This window comes from Ixodes scapularis, unplaced genomic scaffold (genome assembly GCF_016920785.2).
Source record: "Ixodes scapularis isolate PalLabHiFi unplaced genomic scaffold, ASM1692078v2 PGA_scaffold4__175_contigs__length_147842914, whole genome shotgun sequence".
NCBI classification, from domain to species: Eukaryota; Metazoa; Arthropoda; class Arachnida; order Ixodida; family Ixodidae; genus Ixodes; species Ixodes scapularis.
The window spans coordinates 113,800,321-113,822,877 of record NW_024609879.1 but is presented as its reverse complement, the minus strand read 5'-3'; the positions used below and the strand labels follow the sequence as shown (position 1 = coordinate 113,822,877).

General features: G+C 46.0%; 1 protein-coding gene across 2 annotated transcripts; it reads left to right on the top strand.

Annotated features, from left to right (window-relative positions):
- Positions 1-7,641: 7,641 nt before the first annotated feature.
- LOC120848883 lies at positions 7,642-22,553 on the top strand. 2 transcript variants are annotated; one of them, XM_040220946.2, is made up of 7 exons: positions 7,642-7,935; positions 9,960-10,185; positions 12,858-12,953; positions 13,818-13,886; positions 18,763-18,837; positions 18,961-19,026; positions 22,236-22,553. In XM_040220946.2, the coding sequence occupies exons 1-7, from the start codon at positions 7,766-7,768 to the stop codon at positions 22,374-22,376; spliced, it is 843 nt and encodes a 280-aa protein (XP_040076880.2). In that variant the 5' UTR covers positions 7,642-7,765; the 3' UTR covers positions 22,377-22,553. The 2 variants fall into 2 exon arrangements, with proteins under 2 accessions (XP_040076880.2, XP_040076881.2); XM_040220947.2 differs by lacking the exon at positions 22,236-22,553 and having other exon boundaries at positions 18,894-18,968.
- The last annotated feature ends 4 nt before the right edge of the window (positions 22,554-22,557 follow it).

The window sequence follows — 22,557 nt, the reverse complement described above, 5'->3', positions numbered from 1 at the left end:
GAACTACCGGAGGAAGCTTTTCGGAGGCAGTACCGTCTCACCAAGAATGTGGTCCGTTGATTGTGCGACGAACTGCGCGAGGAGCCAGAGTTGAGGCTGCGAGGTTCGTGGACGGTGATGTCTGTTGAACAGCAAGTGTTGTGCGCACTTCGCTTTTAGCCACGGGGAGCAAACTGTGCGGGGAGCTTTCAGAGCATGGTGGCGAGCGACGAGCACATAGCGAGGAATCAGGCTACAGTCGGTATTGCTGTGCGGGCTCATGTCCCTCGGTATTGTGCAGCCTCTGGGGATCCGGCGCGGATGGATCGACTTTTCCCAGACAACCGGCAAGAGGGAAGACGTCGAGAGGGGCTTCCAACGGCTCGGCAGGATACCCGGCGTCATCGGTTGCGTCGACGGGACGATGATCGCCATCGTCGGTCCGTCACAGAACGACCCCACCGTCACGAAGGCGGCGTATTGGTGCCGCAAACAATTCTACGCTCTGAACGCGATGGAGGTACGTATGGTCGCATATATACTACGTCTCACCTTAGCATGAACTAACTAAGAAGACTGCAAGCGCGAACGGCTTGACTGGAGCACTCGCTGCACGAGCGCTCGTGCAGCCGCCGGGGCTTTATCCAAAGCAGCTAGCTCGCGCTTTTAGTTATAGGTCAATGCCCGTTCTGAATGGGTTTGAAAAAGAGCGTAACGCTTATGCGGTGTGGATATGCCATTTTAGAGAGTTATGAATTGTTAGTACTCGTTCATCCTCCGCACAAGCGTTTGTTCGACGAAGGAAGGGAGGGTTTATTAGCTGAAAAGCTTTCGATCTCTGTTTGTTTTCATGTCGTGTTAGGCTTTTAAGCATTAGTCCCTGTCCTGCTTGACAAAGTGCAAACTCTCCTTTGAAGAAAAATACAAATTTGCCTAAACTATTACGTGGATCAAAGGTAGTCGCTATTTATCATATAATTTTAATCTTTGTAACACAAGCAGCGCTCTGTCTGTGTCCTACTTCATCCAATATTCCGTCGTTTTTTTGCGCTGTCTTAATATTTTAAGTTTGTAAACCACATATTTTATGGTGGTGTGTCGTTCAACATGTAAATAGTGTTTGACAGGGCCCCATGACAATGAGTGCAATCAACTGTTTGTGGATTCAGTTGAATTAATGTCTACATATGTCTCACTATTGCAGGTGTGTAACGCCGACTGCCGGGTGATGAGCATCGACCCACGGTATCCTGGGTCGGTGCACAACTCCTTCGCGTGGCGCTACTCGTGGCTCCGGAGCAACTTCGAGCAAGGCCGGCTGATAGACGATGGCAGGCTCCTGCTCGGTAAGCATACTCCATTTGTTGGTTCTGTACATGATGGCTCTGCACCACTTATAAGCTACAATATCACACATATTGTTCCGAACATGGATAACTGGCATTCGCTCTGGCCATACCTGTGACACGTCTCCTTGAAAACACTCCGACGCAGCTGTCAACTACAGGGGGGGGGGGGGGGGGGGAAGGAAAGGTTGCAAACAGCAGTTTTACCTGCGTAGTTGTGAGCAATTTTAAAGGGATACTACAACGAAATTTCGGTGCTTATTTTTTTGTCTATACGTGTTCAAAAGAGCAGTATCACATCGAACTCATCAATATCTTGTTAAAAAAGGCACTAACAGGCATTTAAATAAATTAGGCAATTAGCAAAGAGCATTTTCTAGATGTCGCTAAAGCTGTAATGCCCGTCTAGGAGCCTTGACAGGTAGGGATGATAACTGTCTTGCCTAGAACTATACATGCTTTGAACCTGACGCCATTCCGACAGCTCTACGGCCAGCAGAAGAGAAAACGGGAGGGAGGAATTCCACAGTCGACGGGACTCTCTTTTGTGTGTCCCAAGATGATAGAAGATTAACCCGTCACTCAAAATTCCCACAAAAGCAGCTTTGGGGTTAGTTGCGGTGGCCCGATCGCTGGCGTGCTTCGACCGCTTTGGTTGCTGGAACAGCTAGGGCATCCTGACGACGTCTGCCTCGCCGCAGCTTTGCTCATCCCGAGATAAACTACATCACAATTGCACTGGATGTGACGTGCTCTCAGCTGGCTGCTCTCCGAGCGCTTGCCAGTGTGGGCTGTTTATAACGAAAAATACAGCCATCAAGCTCAAAATACAAATGTGCAATTGTCATTTACGGGTATTGTGGATCATATTCAGCCTATTTCTGAACACGACGGGTATATCTCAACTGTCGTTGAAGTATTCTTAAAAAAAAAAAAACAGCATTAATATCATACATTTCCTTCTCCGACTCTGCAGGTGACAGCGGCTATGCCTTGGAACCTTGGCTCATTACCCCTGTCCCTGGATTCCACGCGACCTCCACCGCTTGCGGCCGGTTTAATAAGGCACATTCTTCGATAAGGTCCATTGTGGAGCGCTGCATTGGGCTGTTGAAAAGCAGATTCCAGTGTCTGCAAAGACAACGGACTCTGCATTATCATCCAACAACAGCCACCGTCATTATATCGTCTTGTGCAGTGCTCCACAATATGTGCCTTTCATCGAGGGAGGCAGAACCGGACCCTCACGAGCCAGGGTTGGAGTGTGGGCCGAGCTCGGAGGGGTCAGTGGCGGATGACGAGAGGCTAGCTCCTGCCCACCCTCGGGTCAGCCTCTCGGACAGGGGGAGGGCTCTGAGGCAGCGCCTTGTTGCCCAGTTCCGAACTCGCCACAGCCGTGCCTCCCCGGAGCCCCACGCAAGCCACGATGGCAGTCGCGCCCACCAGGGACACCACCAGTGCCAAGGAGTCCGTCGCCACAATGGAGGTCCCGCCCATCAGGGACACCATCGGCGACAGGGAGCCCCTCATCGTCCTCGCCACGGTGGCACTCCCGCACACCAGGGACGCCACCGGCAACAGCGCACCCCTCGTCGTCCTCACCTCGACTGACGCCCTCGCCACCAGAGAAGCCCCCCGTGGCAGTATGTGCCTCACGTGTTGCTCCACAGTCAAGGCCGTCCATAAGCTCCACAGTGTCAACTCCAATGCCTTGCGCAGTTCGTCACAAAACCACCGTGTTACCTTTACGGACATGTAGTACCACCTCCGAAATGCTATTCAGTGCATCACGGTGATGTTGATAGAGCTTTTTTTAATTTGCAAGCAGGGTGCATAAAATGCCTGGAACAATAACAGAACGTTTTGTGGGTTATGTAGCTAGCCAACAGGGCATCTGGCTCGCCCTTGCAGGAAACGGATAACTCAATGAGGCTACTGGTGAGACCCGTTTTGCTTCTTTTACTGCAATATATTGTTCGTATCGGGTTTGGACATCGATTCATTTTCTCTACCCTTCAATTGCCCTGTTCCATTTTACAATCTATTATGGTTACCACAGGGCCAGGTGTATTACTCGATAATCGCATATTGGATTTGTTTTCAGTTTGAATGTATAAAGAAGACAACAAGCAGTGTCTTTGAAAGTGCTTTCCTTTTTTTACAACAATGCCGTAACATGAAAAATAAACATGTTTGAAAGCACAGGTTGCAATACTTTCTTTAAAATTGAGCATGGACTATTAAACACCGTATAAATTCTTTGTCATTATCCAGGATATATCACAGACATTATTTCACACTACACTTCACTTAATTCAGCACATTGCCATTTGGTGTGTGTTTTGTCACACACGGAAGCATGACAGATTCCATATAGTAGAGGTATGTTGAGATCAACAATGATATAAGAAAACAAACAAACGAAAAACACAGGGACACAGACAAAGGAAACAGGACAAAATGCACTCTTAACTGAAGTTTCTTGAAAATTTCACTTCAGTTGAGAGTGCACCTTGTCCTGTTTCCCTTCGGCTGCGTCCCTGTGTTTTTTTCGGCGCTTTTTCTGTTTGCAATGAACGAACTGGCCCAAATCTCCACTTTATTTCGATAAAAAAAAAATGGCAAACCCGGAGGCCAGTTTCAGGCGGGTGGCAAGTTGTGGCTAGAGTGCAGACCTCTTGGTTTCAAATAAAGAAAACCCGGGAGCGCCCAGGGCCGAGTCCTCGCCCACCAGCGCCAAAATACGTGAGTATGATGACGCCAGCGAGCGCACCCGGGCGCCTCCGCCCCCTGTTTGCCTGCGGGTGAAGGAAGTAATTCAATAGCTTGGTCCACACTATGAGTAAACTACGCAAATTACCTCGCCTGTTTCGCCAGCTCCGTAGCCCGCGCCCGCGCCCGCGCCTTCGACACCCGCATGGCCCAGTAGCGTTTCCAACCTTCCGGCTCCTTCCTTGGAGGCTTCCTTGGAGGCCCGAGGAAGTTGAGCTTGGAGGTTAGCTCGTTCTAGAGACGAACTTTGTCGTCTCTGGACAGCGCTGGGCTCAGCTCAGTTGCGCCGCGTACCAGAGAGGCCACATCCTCCTGTTTCTTGAGCAGTCATTAGCGCCAGTAATTTGAACTAGGCGCTCATCCGCGTCCCGCATGTTGTTCTAGCCTTTTATGCGAGTTTACTCTATCTAATATTTTCTGGAACCGCTACAAAATCAGTTGTTTATTTCAATAGAACACGTGTATATTTTTAGTTTGACAAGTTTCTTTAAAATAGAGCCGATGTGAAGGTCGCCGCCGCAAGGGATTGGCTGCCATCGCTTGACTAAAAGCAGAAAATGCTCCTCCGGTTGCCAGAGAAACGGACGCTTGCGTAGGGACTAGGTTCCAGATAGGTACCGCCGAGAAAGCGTAGGTACGGCAGGGGGACAGCGTAGCTACTTCCGCTCTGCGGGGGTTGGCTCTTGACGCCTCTCAAGTGAGTGACAGACGCCAATCTTGCAATGTCGTCACGGCGTCAAAGAGGGCGGTTTCGCGGTGCGCGCCGTTGCTTGGTTACGCTCCTCCTGCCGGTACGTCACTTCTGTTTCTGGTTTCTCGAAAGTCCAACATAGGTCCCCTGGTTGGTCAAGAGAGCATGCCAAGCCCTCTTTCCGAGTCTGATGCACGCCTTGGCGCTGCCCGCGCCTCCCATTGACCAAACTCTCTACATATGTGGCTCTGGAGTGCGAATGCTGCATCTACGTCTGCTCCTGCTCGTCGACGGGGTCGGCTGCGTAAGACTGAAGTCGAGATGGCGGAGACGAAGGCTAGGCGTGCAGAGGCGATGCGCCACAAGCGGGCCGAGGATTTGAGGACGCTATCGCGTCCCACTCTTAAAGGCGAAGCTTAAGCGTTCTGCGACATTTCTCGGCTCTCATTGGTTGGAGAGGTGATTGACGTGTGAAAGGTTGGTCGTAAAATTGTCGCACCATGCCATAATAGTATTTATATCGACAATATTTATATATTTGGGAAACAAATTATCTAGATATAGTCATTATTGTTTAAAGAAAAAATATCCCGAGTTTGCCTTTCCGCTTCGGTTGCGTGAATATTTTTAGGTCCAGCTTTAGTTGTACGTCATGACGCTCACTTATCTTGCTCGCTGATGCCATGCGAAGAAATAACAAGAACAGAAAAACTGGAAGGACTACGACGAAAATAATCCCTGGAGATAATCATAACCTTAAATTGCAAGCTTCACCCCTGTTCGTGTTAGTGGCAGCTAATAAAACCCCTTTCTCTACTGGCGTCTAACCCCTGGAGAAGGTGAACAAGAGAGACAAAGGACAAACACAAATAGGCGACTGGTGCGCGACCGAAAAAATCCGCCTGGTCCGGGTATCGAACCCATGACCTCTCCATTACAGGTGGAGAGCTCTACCAACTGAGGTAACCAGGGGTTAGACGCCAGTAGAGAAAACGGGTTTTATCAGCTGCCACCAGTCTAACACGAACCGGGGTGAAGCTTGCAATTTAAGGTTATGATTATAATGCAATTAAATGCCAGGGTGCAAGCGAGCTGGACAAGAATGACGAAAATAATCCCTGGAGAAAGGGAACAAGAGGGACAAAGGACAAACACAAATCTCCAAACACAGCTGATTGACTGGTGCGCGACCGAAAACATTTTTCTACTGACGTCTAACCCCTGGTTAGCTCAGTTGGTACAGCGCTCCACCTGTAATGAAGAGGTCCTGGGTTCGATACCCGGACCAGGCGGATTTTTTCGGTCGCGCACCTGTCGCCTAGCTGCGTGTGGATAGTTGTGTTTGTCTTTTGTCCCTCTTGTTCCCCTCCTCCAGGAATTATTTTTGTCATTCTTGTCCAGCTCGCTTGCAACTTTGTATTTAATTGCATTATAATCAAAAACAATTTGGAAGGACTTCATATTTATTTTAATGATATTTTTTTTTAAAGTCCTCTCGGTAACTTTTACCGCACTTTGACAGATGCCGACAGAGTCTTGCCTTGGACCGTGGCTCGTACAATATGGAACGCTAAAAAGCCGATTTCAAATCGCGTCTTGCAAGAGTTGCAGATGTTTTTAGACAGGGGAGGAATAGCAGACGGACGTAGGCGAAAACGGACGCCGACGCGCAGCTTTCATGTCCGCGTCTGGGCATTGCCGGCGACGATACACGGTGAAGGGGAATAGCAGACGATGCCGGAGGCTGACGCACGTTTCCTCGCACGGCTATCTGGCGGCGCCAGACTTCCAGGCTCGGCGCACCGGATGTCGGGAGAAGGGAGACAATAGGTTTCCGAGCATGTTCGGCCGAGTAACTAAGTAAATCCAGTAGTAATGGAAAAGGCCGCTTATTTGTGGGCGGGGCTTAAAACGGGCCGTGTACACACCTAAATTTACTATAGCGACGTAAATATTTCACCAACTTTTTTTTTTTTTTTTTTTTTTCGTGCAATATTATGAAAAACGACACGTGTCCAGATATGCCGTTCAAAGAAAAAACGTAGTTTTTTTTTCACTTCCGTGCTCTTTAATATGAAAGAGCGTAAGCGCATCTTGTTCAGCCTACTACATAGCTGCCACGTAGCGGAGAATCACCGAAGTGTCAACAAAATTCGTCAAAGAAGCCAGCGTGTCTACGCGATGTCATTGTTCTGGAGGTTAGTTATACAAGGCGAGTGAAAAGAATCGTTAGCCGTTTTATGGTATCGCATTAATCGGTTCCTTAACATGTCGTGCAAAGGTTTTGTATGCAGGTAGCCGATGATTGTATATTTCAAAGAGGGAACTTACCCGGGAAAAGAGTACAAAAGTACAAACCTGGTTAGGTGTCCTACGGACTTGGTCTGCTATCAAGAGGCGTTTGATTGGCGCAGAGGCAGACCGATAGGGGCAGGTAAGGGTGGGGCGGGTTCGTCGAGGTCTGTATAAAGCCCCTTCATGTTTCAAAAGTAGCGCAATGTTCGTCGATGCACGAGGCACGTGCCAAGTGCAGCCCTTGGGAAGATCATGGCGGCACAGCGCAGCACTGAGCTAGATTTCAGACGCCATGAATTTCCCAGAAGTGGCGCGCGGCACGTGCCTCGAGCATTTCTACAACAATAAATGACGCCACTTTTCCCAGTATGGAGGGGCTTTAGGTCTGTAAAAAGGGGACGTCACGGGCGAAGCGTTACACACATTTGTTTTGTTGACCTAATATCTGCCGTGGCTCCAAAAGCTAAATAATTCTACATCTTTTTCCTCAAAAAATACTGGTGTATGACGAGCTCAGGGGAAGGGTTACCGCCCCCTTCCCCTAATACTGCCCCTGGTCACAACCCGTTGACAAACAGAAACACACACAAAACGAAACATTAGGAGTCACGCTCCCTTTCAAATGCTCTTTTTGTGATTTTTGTTCTTGTTCATTCGTCGGGCGACGCTAGCTCCAGCTGATATGATTATCGCGTTGCCACGGGCGACTGTGCTCAGCTGCGAGAATGCCGCGGTTATCAAAACGGAAAACCGGGATACGTCTGCGAACCGAAGAAGCCCGTCGGACTTCGTTGCTTTCGGCGTGGATCGCAAACATCAACACAGGATGGCGGACGGGACGCTGCAGCCCGAGTAAGCTGCTGTCTGTTCTGCACTTTGAGCTTTTAATTCCCAGCCTGTAGATGATTAACAACGCACCCACTGTGGCGGTTGCTTTATGTGTTGGCAGAGTCAGCTGAAGTTTTAGCCAAACCTGTGGTCTTTCTTCCGTATATTCGTTGGAGTGTGGTGTACGCTACCCGTTGGTGGCGAAATTTATGGCGGTATACTGGTTGGTGGAGGGTGTGCCAATTATCTTTGGCTGATGTATAGAAGTTTTCCAATTATGTGGCGGTTGAAACAAAGGCTTTATAAAAAACACTTACAGAACCCGTAAGGTGAAACACTGCGACAGCTGAGACGTGATGTCAGAGCAGCTGTTTCGGACTAGCTGGACAGAATGCATGGTAAAGGTGGAAGCTCGCACCATAAGATCCGCATAAGCGTTTCGTATTAAATCGAGGAACACACCGGACGAAAATTTCATACCGTTTTGGAACCAAAAAGGGTGTATTAGTAGAGAATTTCAGCTGTCTGCGTAAGAGGAGAGCGTGTTTTGGCACGTCACTTCAGTACAATTAGTCGCACGTGCTAAACGAAAAGCGCCGAATAAACATGGACAAGGATGTAGACAATACGAAGTGCTTAATGTTTTGGCTAATTCTGGGTCACATGAAAACCTATCCCAGTTCACTGCCAGATTGCCCGGCAGGGATAGTTTTACTGACCATGCATATTATTAAGGCGAAAGACTTGTATGTCCCATTACGCGAAAAGGCGTCGGCGTTGTGCCCGAAAGATGGCCATAAAATACGTCAACAAGCACGCCCTGCTCAGGGTCAAAGCGGACGCGCCTCTGAAATAAAATACAAAGAAAACCATAACAACGCAGATGACTCGTCACGGAAGCCGTGAAGCCGGCGGTGGCACCGCGCCTGCGCAGTAGGAGAGCGTGATGTCACCGCTGGAGCGCCGTGTGCGATAGGTGCGCTTCGGACTTCATCTGTGCTCGTTGTGTGCTTCGTGCAATGGACTGTGAGGCGACCGCACGGGACTATAATGCTTTCGCATTCCTACGCGTAAGCAGTCTTACAGTGTCCTCCTGTAATTTCTTGCCTATCTTGCATGACCATGCACGTTATCTTGCTTGCTATCTGGTTATCAGCGGCCCGTGGAATGTTTTTGGCGGGGAGCCGAAAATGGCCGGCGTCCATGTGGAACACGGTCGACGGCTCGAAACCGCGTGGTGTTCCACTAATGGCTGTCGCCGTAAATCGCTGTGATATCGCTGCAAAGAAGCGAAAATAGCTTTGGCACTAACATTTTGCTGGCAAAACTTATTTGGCCCAAGTTGGGCACACAGGATTGGCAACCTTGGTCTAAGTTCTGCGTTGACCTAGTGTGCTGCCCAGGATTGTAAATACCATCCTAAATAATTTTGATGTTAAATGGAAAGTTGTAGATTGGGGGGCTTTGCAAAACAGCATACTAAGTTGGTTAAAAATGGTACGTTTTGAGCTCTGATTTTGTTTCTGCCTAAAACAAACAGAAAATAAATTGACAACGCGCCTCTTCTAATTACGACTCGCGATCAAGTGGCTTTCTTTTGGGGCTGTAGAAAAGCACAGAAATCGTGTCACTCGGGCCTTTACAGGGCGCTCTATGGCTTTCCAATTGATGAGACGGCCATTGGAAACATTCGGAGAGTTAAATAATTAAGCGTAACAATGATTAAACTAGGCTCACTCAACAATGTACTGGCCCTTTCGCAAGACGATTGGTATCAAAACACGGCTGGTATCCTTCGCGGAAGGTGAGTTTTTTTGTAGCCTTCGCGTATGTTGAGACATTCGGTGTATAAAAAATTTCACGTTTTAACGCCAGCTGAATCTACGTGTTTACTAATTACCGGAATGCAAGACTACCAAATGCCACTCCTTGTCGTCATGTTCTGTCCACCTTCGCTGTTTTTTAGGGCCAAAACAGCTACGGTGTGCTACCTAGTATCTTGAGAAATATGTAATCCTCAATACAACATTCGGCGTTTTTTTTTATAGGCTCAACATTTCTTACCGTGAAGTGAAGGGATTCACCGGGCTAGGCGTGTGTGTCCTGAGATTTCCATACCAGGTGCCGGACCACGCAAGATGTAAACATTGCAACTGCATTCCGAGAAGAATCTATCACCTTCTGTGCTTTCGCCATGGCCTCTGTTTTCACTGCAGAAAAGATTGCGATGGATATTATTGCGATGAATGTCGTATAGACATAACCCCTGAACAAGTAAGCAGATATGATTTTTGTTCGAGAGCTAGAGGAGAAGGGCGAGTTTATGAAGATGACTAACAACTTTTTATTTCTACATAAGAACCTTTGTGTAGCTTTATTCACTTTTACCAAAATTGTTTTCCTCTGAAGGCATTCCAAGAATCCTTACTCCCCGTCCTAATTTTCATGAAGTAGCGTAATTTTTAAAATTAAAATTAATAAGACAGGTGAGCAAATTATTTGGGGTTTATATGAAAAAAAAAATGAACCATAAGTTTCTTTCTGAGCAGATATGGCAAAATATAGAAAACTTGAACGCATCGCAACTACAAACGTTGTCTAGCTGTTTTCCCATTATTTTTGGTGGCGTTTGCCGGTTAAGGCAGCCGCTAAATCCTAATGTTCAGACGATATCATGTTATTCATTTATATTCTGCAAAATGCCTTATTATAAAATCAACCTGATATACGAAACGAGGCAAATAACATCAAATGTTGTTGTCATTAATTCTCCTTCCATACTATTAATGGTACGATTATTTTCTATCTGAAATACAAGTAAAGAGTAAATTCAGCCCTATGCTCGAGGTGGCGTTAGTGAGGCGTCGGAAAGATGCAGTGTAACTTCGCTCTTCCTACATGCATGCATCAGCGTGAGAAGCGGTCGGGTTTACTGACTGCAAGCAATCTTACCAAATGCAGAAGCAAGTGATCGTGATCAATTGTTTGGAGTAAACAATGCAAAGGGTACGCAACGCCTGGGGACGATAGTTATTTAACAACAGTGAACCGAGGGCTCTGGTAGATTACAAGCAGAAATATTTGAATATGATAAATACAAGATAATAAATAAAATGCCACAGACAACATTCTAGCCTTTATCCACCACAAAGAACCCTTCCTGTAAAAGTAATATTTTAAATTGCGTTTTCTTCCGCGAGCTTTTAGGGAGCGGAACATGTTGCACTTAAAATAAATTTGCTTGAATATCTATTCAGATTAACCAATTGGGAATATCGTGTTCTTGTCTGCATTGTTTGACGTATTGCTCTGTTTGTTATTTTGAAATGTCTTACTTTTAACAACCGTTGGTTTTATTCAAACTGTCTTTGCTTACACTAGACGTAAGTATTCGCTCACTTTTTTCTTGTCATCTATTCTTAAAGTGCAACTCCGGTCCATACTTTCGATTTTGGGATTATGACTGTTTTTAGCGCAGTCAGCGTCCCTGAATTGCAAGATGTATTTTTTTTTCTCGTTATTGTGCGTAGTTTTAAAGATATCGACGCTTCAAAGTTTTGTATGGGGCGCGGCCAACAAAACCGAAACTAGCCGCTCGAGGCCCCGGCAACACTAGAAATCAGCCGCTATGTGAACGTGACGTCAGGATCGTTCTCGTTCAACGAGTACGCAGGCCGAGCGGCACCTACCTCTGCTGCGCTAGCCGTCTAAAGATAGGAAGTAAGCTGATTTTGTTTTAATTCTGTATGCGTGGTAGTTATCCAGCATATGTAGCAAGAGTTAGTGCGTATACCCAAAAGCTAGCGACTTGAAAAGCCGTGAACTCGAACGGTGCCGTACTCGGCCGCCGCTGCCGTGTGTGCGCTATGCCGTACTCGTCGCTTGTATACCCAAAAGCTAGCGGCCGGAAAACGAGGGAACTCGTTCGCTGCCGTACTCGTCGCTAGGCCTAAATTGTCATCGGTGCTCCGTGGATGGAGCGGCGTTGCTCTACGCCGCGCTGCCAGTGACGTACAGTACTGGGGGCCCTCTCGCTTTCGCGCTTCGGGTCAGTCCCAGACACGAAGCTTTGAGGCTCTCCGGCGCGGGCCGCGACGCCCGAACACACGTGTGCTGGGCTGTACGCGTCTGTCTTTTCGTTCTTTTTTCCTCAAACGCCTAAAAGCGGAAGTCCACACTCCACTCGTCGAACAGCGTTCACCCACACCTTCTTCAATTTCCGGTCCGTTGAAAGCTTGTGAAAAAGCACCTCCTGGTTGCGCAGCGGGTTGTTTGAGCAGCCCACAGCGCTACAAGTTGCACTCGGCATCTTTTGAGGAACAGCTGGGCAGTCTTAGGCGCACCGAGTTGCTCGCTAAAACGAGTCTTGGAGTCCTCACAAGCAAATAAACAAAAGGCTACACCAAAGCTACACGGGCTACAGATAAAAGCAACGGCTAAACACGCCAATCACAACCCGAAGTAGCGGTGGTAACGGCTCAAAGAAGCGCACGCCGTGCACCGCTCGGACCGGAGGAAAAAAAAAAGAGAACGATACTGACGTCACGGCCCAATGTTGCTTTAGCGATCGAAAACCCGCTGATTGCCCGCTAAAGAGCAGCGGCTCGCGGCGGGTCGCATTTTTATTATCGGCGTTAGTTGAGAATGCGGCGTCCCACGGACGTAATATTTTGGCTGGGGTCGTATTTTGTGTCACTACAGCGATACCAGTAATTTATTTAATTTTGAGTTTTGGCCGGAGTTGCCCTTTAAGTGTGATCTATTTGGCAGGTGTGTCATATTGAAAGTATAATTTGGTTAACGGGCATTTTAATCGATATATATGTGGGAATTTTGATTTACGGCAATAATTAAAATAGAAAAAGTTTCTCCCTGGTTTTTTTCACTGCTGAGAAAGTCCTGGGTTGAGACTAATAGTATTAATGAACCAATAAAATTATTTTCAGCTTGGCGCTCTCCGCTCAGATTACAACCTTGATGGTATACTGCTGAAAGTGCTATGTGGCGTGTGCGACAAGGAACTTCCCCTTGGAGAGCTGGAGGTAGGAAAATACCAAAAACGGTCCGTTGTAAATCTATGGCGCGTCAACAAAAAAAAAAAAAAAAAAAGATCTCAAGGAATTTAGGTGCCCGATTGGCGGGTGGCGTCAGTGTTGTCCAAAACTTAAAGATTACGCCATATTTGAAAAAAACAACAGCGAAATGCTCAAATTTTATGAGTTATTCTACTCTTGCGAACTTCTCGCAGGTGGCTGAATATAGAGTTTCCATTTTCTAAACTGTTACATTGTGAACAAAAACAAAGCAAAAAGTTCCTTAAAAATTGTTTGCCAATACAAAGTGTCAATTGCGTTTGGACAGTTTGTTTGTGGTACTTATCAAAGCGATACAACGCAATTATCCTCGCTTACATATAAAAGGATGAGTTTCTCCTAGTGCAAACTCCCTCCTCGCCCCTTGCTGGATGCCACAAGCTAGTTTCCAAGGTTAGCAACCAGGGACAGCTCTCGTTGTGAAGTACAGTCACGTTTCATCGCATAGACTTTGTGCATTTTTGCAATATTCGGCTACATATACTCAAACGATACATTGGCGTGAGCAGTTGCTGTAGATCAGCTGGATCATTTATGTGCCTTGTTTATAACGTTACAATGCATTTTAAACGAGATTAATGAACCGTATGGCCGAATCCGAAACATACCAAACAGCTATTAAAGTTTTCTAACAAAAAATATGAAAAGAACAGTGGTACAGCATGGTGTCCCCTTAATTACTCACCCGCCCTTCGGTCAGTCTTCATACAAAGCTGAGTATAACCACGAACCACGACAATGACCTCGCAATATAATCTAGCATCTCAATAACACTGTTGGCAACGCATGCATTTGAAATCTCGAATTTTTTAGGAACACCTGTGTAAGCACACTAATCAGGGTCGCATGGAGGCTTCAAAAGTTCAACAAACGGCAAATCAGGTAAGCGGTAATTTGAGATATGTTGACATATTAGAGGTGAAATAAACTAATTAAGGAGGGTTCTTGGCACTGGTTTAACGTACTGCCGCTCGAACTACAACGGCTTGAAATCTTGATTTCTACGACCGCAGCTATAGAAGTTCAGGGAACTAGATTTGTGGAAAGACATGCCCAGACCCTGGACGCGGAGCACCGTTTGGGCATAGCACGTTTAAATTTTTAAAATGTAGTGCGCCACAACTATGTCTTAGTTTGAAAACTACAATAGATAAGGAATTGGATCTATCGAAGGGATTTTATAATAAATACTGAAGATGAGGACAAACCAACTAGCATTCTACATTTCTAGAACCATTTAACGAGAGTATTGAAGCAATTATATCTTAAACAACACATCTTCAAAATAAAGCAATACTAGAAACTGGAGCAGAAGGACTGAACAGTTACACAATAAAATCTGGAAAACAACGTACAAAACAAAAAACAAAAATATCGCTTTTTGTTTTTCGAAGTGACTTGTCTTTAAGCTCCTCGTCTTTCCGAAAAGTGAATGTATAGTTTTTATGATCCCGTTAAAAAAGTCATGTAAATGTGCGTAATGCTTATAGTGTATACACGCAGGGATCAAGAAAATAGAAAATGCTAAAAAAGTTTAACAAGTACAATAAGTGGCATTACACCTGTGAGCAATCGCAACACCACCACGTTCTTTGTGCAATACCTATGTTCACTTTTCTCCTTTTGCGTATTAAAATTAGTGTTACTTAGCGCGGAGGTCGATATCTTCGATAGTAAAAGCTAATTTAAAGATGTCCAAAACACTCAGTTTAATTAATGTCAGTAGTTTTGTTTTGTGCTTGTGTTATTTTGTTGCTTTAGTATGTTTTAAGATAGAATGTGTGTGTACCGGCACTTCGGCTTCGACTGCTCCTGCACACAAGAAAGAAAGAATAATACGTGATATTATAATTGGGGTGACGCTATAAGCGTGGAGTGTCATTTCACTATTAATATATTACTTGATTTTTGTAATTTAATACTAAAATGTTGATACATTCCGACGCGTTGCGAAACGTTTCTTGGGGAAACAATTAAAATTAACTATTTCTTCGTTTACTCTGAGACTGTTTTTTTTTAGAAGAGCAGAAGTAACAGAATTCTGTTACTTCTGCTCTTCTAAAAAAAACCAGTCTCAGGGTAAACGACGAAATGGTTGACTTCCACCAGCTAGCCTTTACTTTGACTCTTTTCTAATTAAAATTAGTCGGGTGACGCTTTCTTCGTGTCCAGGGAACGGTATATACCAACATCTCTCTTATGAAACAAGCAAAACGAATATTTTGGCTGTTTTTTACGTTTTTAATTTGTATTACCGCAGTAGGTTCCTTGATGCCCAGTTATTCATTCATCCTTCAGACCTGAAATCTCTATGCGTACAAGCCTGGTATTCGGGACGTCAATACAAAAAAACCTGGAATTCTAGATCAGTCTTGCGCACGTTTTTAGTAATTCTGTTGCACCTGTACACACGAAAGTTTGGAAAAGAAGGGAACAATTCAGCATCTCATATGTCGGGATTCATCCATGTTTCAGTAAGAACAACGAAGTCGGCGTTACATGTTTGAATCAAGGAATTCACATAATTCCTCTTTGGGATAAGGCTTCTAATGTTAGTAAAGAAAATATAATTAATAGAAGATATCGAATTGATAATATGGGGATTCGCAGTTTGATTGTGAGTGGGCCAACGGGAAAAACACCGGCATTGCTACGTGCATCTTTCAGTAGCCGAGCCAATAGCGTCATTGAATACAAAACACTTGCCATCTATAAACAGTTTATCGTGACGCAGCTGAAAAGGCGTTCCCTTTGGTCTGGCAAAATCAAAAGACGACGGCGTGCAAGCCTTGCGGAAAGTGGAAAATCTTCGCTAATTACAACGCGTGAGCCCTTAAGCTTGTGCGCAGAACCAAGAATGCCCTCTTTTTCTTCGGACGATGAAAACTTGACAATGATGGGATGCCTTTTCTGCGGATGGAATGCTTCTAAACGGGGAGCTCTTTTAATTCCGGAAGGTACGAATTTGATACCAAGTTTCTCGCCTACTTATCGTCGCGATCAGTCGGCTAATTAACAAAGACATGTTTCTCTTAATTTCTTAATAAACCACTGCTGCCAAAGCGGTGACGCGCCGGAGCGAGCGTTTGGTTCCTTATCATTCGCCTTTTTCCCTGCTAGCGTTGTGCCTGTTGAACCAGCGGTACATTTAACGTAGTGCTGAGTTTCTGAACGGTGCCAAGCAAGTTTGAATCCTATGTTTACATTCAATAAAAAAATAGCTAAAACGTTTATTTAATCATGCGACTTATCGTGGCGATCAGCCCACTATTTTATATCTCTGGCCGTCCAATACCCTCGCACGCACCACGTTAGTGTATCCTTCCGGATTTTTAAAAACAAATCTAATTCCTAAAAATAAAAACAAAAACACTCTTAGCTCCAGGGCAGTGAACAGGAGGCGCTTCAGTCGGCTGCTAGTCAGCGCGGCTGGTGGCCAAAAAGGGCAACTTTGGGAAGGCAAAGTCACCTAGCAGTTGGACACGAGCGCTGCCTCGCAGTTCGGAACAGCGCTCGGAGGTTCACGCTCAAGATCGGGTCCAATGATCGATGCCGTGGGTCGTCTCACAGTTGCGAAAATTCGCATTAACAAATCATCACTTGTGGGTATAATATAATGAAAACATGTCCTATCTCATCCTTTTTATTGCGCGCACCACTAAAATATTATGATTTTCCTACATACCAGCACCAAACCCACTGCAAAAAAAAAAAAGGTCAGACTTGGAAACTACAAGTCCTTCTTTGTGATCGTTTATTCTAAAAAAAAGTCGTGCGTCTACTTCGCCACAAAACACTCAGATAGCCGATCACCGCAACTTACAAAGGCAGCTTAGCGAATGACGATACCGAAACATGTTTAGGCCAAAAAACGCAGTCTGAGTTGTGACATTAAGCTATGCAATAGTGACGTTTGGCATTGCTTAATGACACAACTCAGATCGCATTTTGTGGTCTGAACATATGTTTCGGCAGCGTCATTCGCTAAGCTGCCCCCGTAAATTGCGGTGACTGGCTCTCTGAGTGTTGCGCGGGAAGGTAGACGCACGGGCTTTTTTTTAGAGTTGGATTCGTTGTTCAGTTTGAAGGTGGGGGACAAGAAAAGAAGAAATAAATATTATTTTTTTTTGTATCTTTTAAGTGACCAATATTTGAGATATAAGGGTGTGTTCCATATCAGGTAACCTGTTCTCTTGTTGTAACTGTAGGTCTCTTTGTGGAAGTTCATTGATGGCTGTAGTCTGCCTTAGATTTTTGGGTGTCTGAGGATTCGTGGAAGCAAAGAAAGTAGCCGAAATTCAATCGTCCCTCTTTATGTGTCTTTTCCTTCGAATAAAACTTGTGCTTTTAGTACCGCAGTCTTGGGCACTAAAAAAATAAAAATAATGAGTGTTCATTAGCTCTCCTGCACCCGACTGTTACAAAGCGAGGACAACACAAAATAAACCCTAAGATAGGTAACCAAAATTTTAACAAGATCATATTCTTCGTATATATATTGTTTTTATACTTTTAGAATTTCCGCTTAGAAATAAAACACAAAATACCACACTGGACGAAAAAAAATGACCGCATCTCCACGTGGTGAATGATGTTGACTGGGGCGAATCTCCGGTGGTGCTTGCCTGCGGAGACGGCGAGCCGCAGCATGCCGTGCCTTTCGTTCGTTTTCATCCATGTCAGAAAGAGAATGTGTGGTATGGATCGTGATTATATACGCATTTGAGCATTTGACCGCAGCGCCCTCTCCTGTATAGGCGTTGAGCGGCTACATGTAACATTTTATCCATGACATCCCCAGCTCTTGAGTTACTACCACATCACAGAGCCCCCTACTCGTCCCGCAGTCGTGGCCGAGTGAATAAGGCGATGGACTAGAAATCCATTGGGGTCTCCCAGCACAGGTTCGAATCCTGTCGACAGCGCAAACATTTTTTTTATCTTTTCTTTTTTTTGCCCTGCACGAGCTCACGAGCACGAGCACCAGCAAGATGGATGTGAGCACGGACCCCGGACGGACAAGGCTAGACCCTAAAGGGGTATACACACGAGGGAGAAATCCCGGGGATTTCTCCACGGCACGCACATCGTGCGACAAAAACGTCAGGCTTTGCGATGGGCAAAAGCCTCGCTTTTTCATGTCGTGATGCGCGCGTGCCCGGGGAGAAATCCCCGGGATTTCTCCCTCGTGTGAATACCACGTTTTCGTAGTGGGATGCGCGTGCCGGGGAGAAATCCCCGGGATTTCTCCCTTTTAAGGAGCTTCGCCCCTGAAAAAGGAACGCCGTTCCTTTTTCCGTTCCAGTAGAAATGTAACGAGTTTCCGTTCCAGTTCCACCGTTGCAAAATGGAACGGCGGCGTTCCTGGAACGCCGTTCCGTACAACACCGCTGTAGACTGTGGAATTGTCTCCAGCCCTCCTCTTTTTTTTTTTTTTGTCATCTCACATGCTGTCTATGATGATTTAATCCCACCCTCTTCAGTTCAGTTCTGCAAGTCTAAGCCAAATTTCCGAAGAACGCAATCTTCGTTGTTCTGTGCCTTCGTTACGTAAACATAAACATTGCTATGTAAAATCCCGTTGTAAATATAGGAATATGGAATCCGCATAGTTTTTCCTGTTGGTATTATCCTGAAGTCTCAGTGGCACGGAAATAAAGTCAACTTATCATGATTACATTTATGTATCTTCGAATGAACAAGGAAATACGTCCTTGAGTAAACATAAATACGAGTTTTTTTTTGTTTGTTTTTTCAGATGTCTAAACAAGAGGAAGCGAGGAATGAAAACGCGAAGCTGGTAAAAAGAATACAAGAACTGGAGAACCGTCAGGTACAAGCAAACACATTTAAGTAGAATAATATTGAAATGTTTCTTCTTTTTTTAAGCTTCCTTTAATTCGGAAGAACAACTTACTTTGCATGTGGTGAAAGGTGCTTACGAAACTAATTTCAGCTTGAGGCAGATCAATATCGCATTGACCTTGAAGACGACGTTAAGGTCCACAGGACTGTGCTGCAGGTAGGTTCAAAATTTGACTTGGGAACTTCAAACACTCCACAGAATTTGCCATAGAAACTATAAAGCGCACACCCAGCTCGACGCGCGTGGAGCGATAGTTCGCGCTGCAGAACCCAGGGATCCTGGGCTCGAGCCCCACCCCTGCCCGTTTCGATCTGGATGAGCATCGTACCGGCGTGCGGTCGTGTATCACTACTGCGTGGTGCACGTTAAAGACCCCAGGCTAGCAGTTGTACTGCACTGGCTAAATTGCTCAAATACAGCTGACCAACTACACACTGTATAAATATCCCCACAACCCCAATAAAATAGAAACTAAAAATAATAGACACCATGACACCCTGTAGAAATGTTTTTTTTTGTTGGTCAAGTTATGCCAAAAATCGTCGTTATAAATTACGTTTACATTCATGTCTTCGTTGGGAAGATGACTTAGCCACACGCAATTATGACGGGTGCAGGCGATACCACCTAAGAAACACAATTATGACGGGGCATTCACCCACACCCTCCATGGCCACCCAAGCATAATTTATTTACTAATTAATGCAACCTCTTTGAGGTTTCAGCATGATGAACACTTTGCTGAAGCAAAGTAGACAGCAGTCTTATCAAAATGTTAACATGACATAAATGAAGACACCCTTCAAACTTGAATCCCTATGACCTAGAAGAAGAAAAAAAGAAAAGACGTAGGTAGGTAAGGTGCTATCTTCTAAAGCAAAACATCTGAAAACACTCGTTGTGTCCTCAGCTCGGGTGAGGGGCACTTCTTTACATGATTGCCCATCAATGCCCGAATAAAGGGTCGTTCCCACTACAGTTGAGACTAAAGCCAAAGCTACAAGCGCCATACTCCGTTCACCACTTGCAGCTCAGCCTTCAACGCGGGCTGGCTGGCGTCCGCGAAGCTTTGGTTGCGTGTGCCCGCGTGTTCACACTTGTTTGAGCAAGGGCAGAAAGCTCGCGTTGAAGGCGGAGCTTCTAGTCTCAGCTTAAGGGTGAACGGAGTATTCGCGGCGAAAAGTTTGGGCATCGCCGCCTGGTGGAATTTGTTCACAACCCAGTGTGAGGATACTTCAATTTCCTCTCCTAGTGCAAGTACGTACAATTCCAAGCTTCTATGCACTATGAAAATTAAAACATAACCTCGGGGGTAGCACGTGCACTACCCGCAATGTGGCAGAGCCATTTATTGGGAGAGTTTAACCATACATTGGTTTGAATAGGCGAGCATTTTGGGGCTAATTATAGGACTCGAAACAGCCTTTAGAGGTGGTCGTGAGCTATACATGTGTGACACGACTAATTTAAACCGTTTTCGCGTTGCTAGAGTGAAAAGGTATAACTCTCGGTCACTGAAAACTTGGCGCATACGAGCTTTTCGTCACGTCCATATTCAACGGCAGAATGAACGAACGTGCGCCCCAGACACAGGGCCAACTTGCTAGGAACAGCGACTGAGCTGAGACTGGGGAGAAGAAAGCACTGCCAACGCCAGCGCACGCACTGAGCGGTGATCATTACACCTCTCGAGACACACGCGCGCTCCAGCCTTTAGACTGTTTTCTTTCAGTCAATCTCAGCCACGGTGGTCTCAGCTAAGATGCGGTTCTACCAAGCCGGTCCAGAGCAAACTCTAAACGAAACGCCGAGATAGAACGCTTCAATTTCACGCTTTAAATGCAGTTTTCAATACTGTGACGTCGCGGTCTGCTGATTGGTCGACGCTGTGTTGCCCTTCTATAGTTTACGCTCTAACCACGGGGGCAGTATTCAGCGCTGGCGGCGACCTTTGCGCCACCCATAGGCCAAACTCTCCCAATATACGGCTCTGCAGTGTGGAAATCAGACTTGCCCCTAGCGAGCTTCTCACCTCGAATAGCTTGCCCGCGAGATCAGTTCTTTGAAACGTTCTTCTGCAGAACGAGCTCTTGCACTGGAAAGGGACATCTCAAAGCCAGTCGCGTGGGCTAGTTTGCGTTTCTAGCCTTAACTGCAGTCTCAGCATGAGAGCTTAAGGAGTACAGGCCGTTGCAAGCATGGCGTTAAAGCCAGTGCCCCTTCCGTGAAAGCACATGTGCCAAGCACATGCACATGCGTCACGCGCATGTGAAAGCACATGCGCGTGACGGCACCTTTCCCTGGCTCGCGATTGTGAATGCTTTCTCGCTCAAGTAAAGAGATGACCGTGGCCAGGTTCCCTTCTTGCAATCGTCTGAAGCTCTCGTCAGCATCGCTGAGAACGTCTTAGCAGCGTTTCATAACTAGCACGACGCTGTCAGGCGGCGACGCCAAGACGGGCGCGTTGCACGCTGCAGCGACTGTCGAAGAGCTTCGGCATGTTGTCCGCTTTCGGCGGGCTAGGGATCCACAAATGATCACGTCACGTATGCGCCTTGCATAGGTTATGCATAGGACTTCAGCAGAAACGAAGTATAGGGGAGATAGGTGGAGGTGGAGCTCTTTCGTTTCTCTGGTCGGGCCATGTGCGCTGGGGCCTTGGTGCTGCTTTGGCTGGACGAACTCGGGACCGTTCCATGGAGTGCTCTCGCTCCTGGTTGGATTGGCCGGGGTGATATATGGCATAACACCCTCTGAACTTCGACGATTCTTCTACACACATGGTACATTAACTTAAGAGCCGATTGATAATTATCCCTCTATCTCCTCTAGACAACTATACCCCCTTCATTGGTGATATACCATATACCTTCCGTCGTCCGTTCAGCTTTTATTCGTTTTATACTATGATAAAAGCTATATATGCACAGACACAATGGTAGTATGAAGTTATGCTATGTATGACGGATTGTGTTAGAATAATTCGCCCTGAATATACTCGGTTGCTTTTTCGCGTTCAATTCCAGATCGCTCCCTGGCCCCACCCCCTCCCCTTTGCTCTCATTCACACATACACAAACACACACACATACACCGGGTCGCGTAGATGGTTGAGCGTGTTGGTTAGTAATTTACGATAAGGAAAGAGGGATAGTTAAGACAAACAGACAAGACAGTGACCAATATATTCAGCAAAAAGCAAAAACTCTTGGCTGCCACAAAGTCTTTCTTGGGTCGTCTTTCCCGTTTTTTTTCCAGCTTATATAACCCAATCTATTTCAATTAAATATTGAAACTTTTGGTGATGGCGCGGTGATAAAGTATGACATATGTTTACGTAGCTTCTCTTTTTCCTTTCTCACCAGAACCTAGAAGATAAAGTCGGACGCATCTCAAGGGAAGCAGTCACCCGAAGGAGAGTGGACACGCTCAACGAACGAGTCGAAACGTACCTTGGTCCTTTGGAACGGCTGCTGAACGGCCTGCGTGATGTGGACAAAGAATGAATGGCACTCCCCCAGTTGTCTCCGATTTTGCCTGTATCGAACTGCTGTCTTTCGAGCATTCTATCACCAACAATTCTGTCGACTGCATGCGAGTGGCCAGAATGCTATGATTATACTTGTAGCTTTCAAAAGGTCACGTTTTCAGGCGTTAAATAAAATGAGTAGTTTCCAGATATATACA

Excerpts from the sequence above, each read along its gene's own strand:
- LOC120848883 (XM_040220946.2), top strand. The coding sequence starts at position 7,766 with ATGATTATCGCGTTGCCACGGGCGACTGTGCTCAGCTGCGAGAATGCC. Across the intron at positions 10,186-12,857 it reads TAGACATAACCCCTGAACAA|CTTGGCGCTCTCCGCTCAGA; the intron begins GTAAGCAGATAT and ends AATTATTTTCAG. Across the intron at positions 12,954-13,817 it reads TTCCCCTTGGAGAGCTGGAG|GAACACCTGTGTAAGCACAC; the intron begins GTAGGAAAATAC and ends CGAATTTTTTAG.